This window comes from Camelina sativa, chromosome 11 (assembly GCF_030686135.1).
Source record: "Camelina sativa cultivar CO46 ecotype springtype chromosome 11, ASM3068613v1".
NCBI lineage: Eukaryota > Viridiplantae > Streptophyta > Magnoliopsida > Brassicales > Brassicaceae > Camelina > Camelina sativa.
In genome coordinates this window covers 8,940,651-8,947,635 of record NC_141890.1, presented here as the reverse complement: position 1 = coordinate 8,947,635, position 6,985 = coordinate 8,940,651, and the positions used below count along the sequence as shown (strand labels likewise).

Below are 6,985 nucleotides of genomic sequence, written 5' to 3'. Positions count from 1 at the left end.
AACGAAAAAAACATGTATGCTTTTAATGTCCACATCGAGTGGCCCATTTAACTCGAAAAAACATGTATGCTTTTAGTGTCCACATTAATAACCCTAGCTAAACTAATTCTTGAATACAGTATTATTCGAAAGTTTATAACTCGAAACTTTCAGACTTTCAGGTCTAAACTCGTAGAGTCAGGACTCAGGACCATAATAATTTTATGGGTTGTTAATCTCCATAATACTCTCTGTAAGATTATACACTCATGACTCAACTGGTTATTAATAATATATAGTTGAACGAAACACTCTTTTGTCATTCTTTTTAGGATCCCAAATTTGATAGGATCTGAGGGTGAGACACATATAGTTAGTAGCCTTTATCGGATTGGTGGGGTAAGGTTGTTTGGATTCGGTAAGAAAGCAACAATCAATCCCGAATTTTTTTAAATGTTTTTTTGGTTAATTATTAATTCATTATCAATCCCGAATTTTTGATTACATATATTAATAGTTTGCTAATCTATATATTAGTAAAGCATCTGCATGGTCCAGATCTTTCTGATGGTGCATGGTATCAGTTAACGCTGCCTACGATTACTATTTATAACATAAATATATTTAGCGTTGATAGATGTCTATCGTCTCTATGGTTCTTCTCCTTCAAAGATCTTTTACAAAAGAGAAAATATAAAACAAAAAAACGATTTTGAATTCGTTATACTTTTTCTGCAATTTGTAAAAACAAAATTCTATAGCAATGATGTTTCTGCGGTTTATTTCTGTAGAATTCCTTATTTGCGCGTGTGACCGTAAATATACGTACTGTTATTAAACTACATATACTAGCTACTAGCTAGTACCTCGAAATGCATGTTTACTATATTATATATATATATATATATAGATTACTGAACTTAGTTTTTATTTATTAATAATCATTATAACGAACCCGATACATGATGAGCATAACAACAAATACACGCATCTTCCAGTACCAAACACTTACATATATAGTATTTGAAACCCCACACAACAACCCATTTATTATATTGAAAAACATCTTAAGTAATACATCGAGATACTGATGATGGACTGTGATGATGGTATTGGCATTATTGATGATGATGGTTAAGCTTTGGTGACGTGGCCTTCAATATCAACAACCATGGTCTTGACGAATTTCATGAGGCCGCTTGGTTCGGGAAAGTCATCGTTGCGCTTCTCCCATATCATAGTGATCTTGCAGACGCAGCTATTCGCAGTTTTAGGAATAAATTCGTAAATGACATCAAACACTTTGAGATGCTCCATCGGGTGACCATCCAGTCCTCTTTTCGTCAACGTTTTGTTCGCATCATCTATCTCTCTCCTTTCTTTGAACGTGGCCGGCTTTCCATCTTACAGAAAACATGTGCTTATTAGTTACAATTTTCAACATCGTACCATCAGAATAGATATATGATTATGATCACAAAAAAAAAAACTCTACGGATTAATTGTTTTGTTTAGACAGTCTCTGTATAGGTTGTCGAAGTCACGGTGTTTGGGCTAGTTAAAGAATGTATTGTTGAGTTTAAGTGTGAATCACTAGCTATGTTTGAATTCTCGAGCAAGTTGTCTACAAATTTGTTCAACTATATGTGTTTGTTATTTGTTTAGGAACTTATAGAAAATTCAGTAATAATCATATTTCATAATTTGGAATAGATCAACCCTTGTTTCATAGATACGCCATAATTGTGTTATTGTGTGTGTGTATATATAAAGTGTGAAATGTACTGTATATAGAGAGAAAGTATAAGTAATGTATACCATATGTGTAGTTCCAACTCCTGATAGACCCGTGAGAGTCATGTTCGCCTTCGTGAACAACGACATGGTGGATGTGTTGGCCGATGGCGTCAGGGAAGAGATGGTTCTCGCTCTTCCAGCTCTTGTAATGTCTGTCCGCCGATCCTTTCAACGGAACCTCCGTTACGTATGTTCCCGACGTCGCCATTTCTTTCCCTCTGTCGTTTAAAAGCTTCCCTTGTTTTTTTTACTTCTATGCTTTCATTTAGTGATCGATGAGATTATACTTGTCGTCGCCTAGATTTATATAGTGAACGTGACAGTTCAAAATTACATAGTTTCTACCGTTTCTTTTTATCATTTGGTAATGCATGCTAAAATATTCTCCTGGTTTTTTAACCCTAGACTATTTAAACACTATATATTTCGACCACGTTATTTAGGTGGGTAGTTGGCACTTGGCACATCATCTTTTAGAAAATAATCATGCAACATGATTCACGCCCCATACACATTAATCATGGGGACAGTCATCGTGTATATATATATATATATATATATATATATATATATATATTTTATATTTATATATATATATATATATATATATTTGATAAAATTTAAACGAATACATGAAAGCGAAGTGTTTTAAAATTCTTAAGCGATCGTCTTTACTCGACGAATGCTCGAATCTCGATCTCTCTTTTATTAGGTACGTATTTTTTTTTTTTAAATTGTTTATTTCATATCTTTTTCGTTGTTTGAGTTATTTTTTCACTAAATATCATTTTAATACCATTTTGTAGTATATTTGTTTATTTTTTCGTTGTTTGAGACTTTGAGTTATTTTGTAGTATTAAATAACAAAAGTACAAAATCACAAACAAGCAAAAAAAATATATATAATATTGTTGTATTCTTCACTTCACTATCTCAGGTCAGCTCCCTCACTCTTACTGTTTCGCTCCTCTGTTTTAACCTGGAAGCACGGAATCGTCATCCGACCACTGATTCCCGCTTCGGAACCGGAACCGGGTACGGAAGCCACCGAAAACGCGATGGAAGCGCGATTCTCAAAAATTGCATATTGGAAGCGTCGGTGAATTGCTCGATTCGTATTCGGAGCTGTTTTAAAATGGAAACGCAACCTTCTTTTTCTTTTATATTCATCTGCCTTGGTAAGCTTGGGCATAATATCCGAATCCAAAAAAATCGATCCGAACCCGACTCTGAAAATTCGATCCGATCTGAACCGAAAATTTAGAAAAATTTGAACGGATTCTAAATTTCAAGATCCGAAAATCCGAATCCGAATCCGATCTAAACCGAAATCTGAATGGATATCCGAACATGCCCAAAATATAATTATATAGTAATAATATCTTAGTAATACTTATACTTGTAATAACTTAGGTGTCTAAAAGATTAAATTTTTGGATATTTTTAATATTTTCATGTATTACAACTATTTTTGAGTATATTTAGGTAAAAAAATACTTGTAATTTTTTGATATTTTTGTTTTTTTCAAGTCGTTTGAATAGATTTAGATACAAAATTTTGAATATTTGAGTACTTTGGATAACCGAATCTGAACCCGAAAATCCGATCCAAATTTGAAATTTGAAAATATCCGAACGGATTTTAGAATTAAAAATCTAAAAAATCCAAACCCAAAAAATCCAATCCGAATATCCGAACTCCCACGGCTATGCCTTGGTCTTCTAATGGACGGTTCTAGTCTAGTGGTGTGTGGTTGTGGTTTCATAAGCGAGAGGGAACATATATATGGACCGTCCATGCATACATATGTTACCTCTTTTCAAGTTGGTTTTGACGCGATCGAGGACACTCAAAAAGAGCATGGTTGATTGTTTCACACTCTAAGTCACATCTTTTACACTTAATATCACACTTAACCCCTCGATGAGCCAAATGATCTGTCACTGGGAGAGAACCAGAGGCAATTTGCCAAAAGAAATATTTAATTTTAGGCGGAGCATGAAGTTTCCATGCTTAGGCTCTTAAAGTCGTACATGTTGGGCCAATTTCAACCTCAGTCACCATCTCCCTAGCCAACCCATATTCCGAACGCACTGAATATTTTCCAGATTTTGAATAATGCCAAACCAGCCTATCTATCACCTCCAGTTTTCTTTTGTGTACATCAAATAGAAAATATACCCACTTTTATTTCTTACCATTAGTTGAAAAAATCTATCCTATCTTGCAGAGATAACTCATTTTTTTATTTAAATTGTCACATGCTATTGGAAAAATAATTTGCAAAATATATATGAGCAGGTGAAATGTGCACGACATTTTTCAACATTTCAATATTTTTCTCTTTAATCCGTTATATATTTTTTGTTCAAAATGACATGCAATTTATATACATTACTAGGTTTTACCCCGTGGTACACTACAGGACTATTATTTTGTTGATATATATACTGTTAACGGTTGTAAGTAGAGTTTTGTAGAAACTCTTGATTTGCAAGTTGATAATATACATTTTACGATTTGTTAGTTATGATTTAGGAATGAATGATCATGCATATTATTATTATGATTCTCAATTGATATTATTGGATTAATAGTGTACATTTAAAGCTAATAAGATCTTACCAAATATGTAATCGTTTATTAAACGCAAATTAGATATTTCCTAAGATGTATTCATCTTGAATTAGTTGTTATATTATAGGGATGTGATTACATAAATTGGGTTATCAATTCTTTTTGTCAAACTCGGTCCTAAACATTTGGTATGCAAATTAGATATTTCCTAAGATACATTGGGCATTAATTGGCATTAATTGGATGTAAATAAGTATGCTATGGATTAAAAACCGGCCCAAAATATTCGGCAATCTTAAGGAGTATCCGGATAATTGAATTGGTTATAATTTTAGTTAAAAACCTGACCCGAAGTTGGCAAAAAGTGATGGCATCCTATTGTACTCCAAAAATGTATTCCGAGCTCTATATGTGGATATACTTGTTTGGTTACAAATATTCTAAGACAATTTTTAATATATATTCGTTTATAAACATTCAAATCACATTATATGCTAAAAAAATCTAAAATTTTATTAACTTTATGTATTGAATAGTAATTAAAATAATTAAATATAAGATTAAATAAAAATGAAAGGAGAATTATATTTTAATTTAACATATTTATTTAAATTAGATAGATATATTTTAGGAAATTAATATTATCAAATAAAGAAATGATTGTGTTTGGTTGTAAGGATTGTAGAGAATTTAGTTGAGACTTATTTGGATACAAAGATAAGAGAAGATGACACAAAAATGTACTTCAAAAATGTTAAGATAGATCCTAAAATCACCCTCGAACGTGGTCATATAATAAGTTTACCACTCGTTGTTACCAATTTTGAGCGAAAATTTGACTATCTACATAATTAACTCTTATAAAAAAAAGTAAATTTTTTTATTTAATAATAAATAGACATGGATAACTCCTGTTTTAGAAATTGCTAGGCGCTAGTCAGGCGGTCGGGTGGGCTTAGCGCCTAGCAAGAAAATCTGAGATTAAACGGAGATTAATCGTGGACTAATTTTAGGATTATTTTATGAAATTTAAAATAAAATAAAAATATATAGTACTAAATGTATATATAATTCTGTTTTTGTTAAAAGAAAAGTATCAAGTAAAATATAAAACTATCGTATTCATTAAAATTACGGTAAACACATCAAAACGTAATTTTAAAAATTTGTTTTTTATTTTCATTAAAAGTGTGTACATTAGTTATTGTAAAACATCGTAAACTCTTAATTTAAATGTATAAATAACAAAAAATATATATATTTGATTTATATTTGGCTTCAAAAGAAATTGATATACACAAAATTAAGTGGAAAGTAGCCGGATCAGCAGGTTACAATCAAATTAGACAGACATAATCGGATAATCGATGCTAGGCGAGAATTAGTTATTAATCGAAGCGGAGAGGATGAGTTTAGCGATTTTACAGGACGTAATCGGTATTAGGCGGAGATTTTTAAAACAGGATAACTAGGGAGTAGGGACACAAAAGTCAAAAATATCTTATCTATAAATGAATACAACAAGCAAGTAGTCATGAGCACTCAACTCAGCACTAATTAAGATTTAAGAACAATTTCTTCTTCTTCTTCGTCTTATTCAACCAAGATTTAAGAACAAGGTAACCGATGAAGAACACTGATCATAACCTTTTTAACATCAATCACAGCTCTACCAGTGGCCAAGAATGGTCTTCCAAGGATAATAGGATCATCAAGCTCCTGCTCCTGCTCCATCTCTATGATGTTGAAGTCAGTTGGTATCCTGGCTTTGCCAATCTTTACTGGGTAGTTCTCCAGCTTGCCAACAACATCCTTCCTAGACCCATCAGCAAGACTTATGTAGAGGTTGCTTGGTCTGAACTCTTCATATCCTAGGTTCTCTGCTATTGAGAAGGGCATGACACTCACAGAAGCTCCTAGGTCACACAAACACTTGTTGAAGTGCATGTAGTTCAATGAGCATGGAAGGTTGAATGAGCCTGGATCCTCAAGCTTAGTTGGAATCACAGCAGTTCCAATGTCTTTTAGATCCTTCTTGGCTTGATTCTTAGCCTTCTGCTTTGATATGTCAAGTAACATGCCTTTATAGAGTGGATATGGCTCATACTGCTCCAAAGCTGGTCCTCTGGCCTCTTTAGTCTCCTCAACAGTCACTTCATGTTGAATGGCCATCAATTCCTGCTTCTCAATCTTTTCCTTGAGCTTCCTAACCATTTGTTCTTTGAAACGTCCTAGGAATGGCATAGGTGGTTTGTAAGCTGGAGGAATGTATTTGGTGGGCTTATCAGACTCAGAAGGGAGCACTCGAACAGTGACTCGATCAGGCACTCGATCGTGTGCTTGATCGAACACACTGTCGATTGTCTTTTCTGATTGATCCTCTGCTTCTTTCTGAGCTGAAACTTGTTGAATATCCTCCCCAACTTGAACTTCACTGTCCTTAGTGACATATTCCTCAGTAACAAAGATAGCCTTGGCTGTATATTCTCTTGGGTTTTAAATAGCTTTGTCAGGCAGTTGATTAGGCTTAGGAGCAGAAGTTGAAGCCATACTGCTCTCCATGAACTTAACCTTTGATTCTAAGCTCTCAAACTTGATATTCAGGTCATTATAGGTAGAATCTATCCTCTG

At 33.3% G+C, this 6,985-nt stretch overlaps 1 protein-coding gene across 1 annotated transcript; it reads right to left on the bottom strand.

The window, feature by feature from the left end:
- Positions 1-890: 890 nt before the first annotated feature.
- LOC104722643 (MLP-like protein 328) lies at positions 891-2,169 on the bottom strand. The gene is made up of 2 exons (XM_010440843.3): positions 1,798-2,169; positions 891-1,382 (listed from the first exon to the last, which is right to left on the bottom strand). Exons 1-2 carry the CDS (start codon positions 1,982-1,984, stop codon positions 1,114-1,116), a joined length of 456 nt encoding a protein of 151 aa, XP_010439145.1. The 5' UTR covers positions 1,985-2,169; the 3' UTR covers positions 891-1,113.
- Positions 2,170-6,985: the final 4,816 nt, after the last annotated feature.

Coding starts and splice junctions, on each gene's coding strand:
- LOC104722643 (XM_010440843.3), bottom strand. CDS start 1,984: ATGGCGACGTCGGGAACATACGTAACGGAGGTTCCGTTGAAAGGATCG. Junction 1,383..1,797: donor GAGTTGGAACTACACATATG/GTATACATTACT, acceptor GTTTTCTGTAAG/ATGGAAAGCCGGCCACGTTC.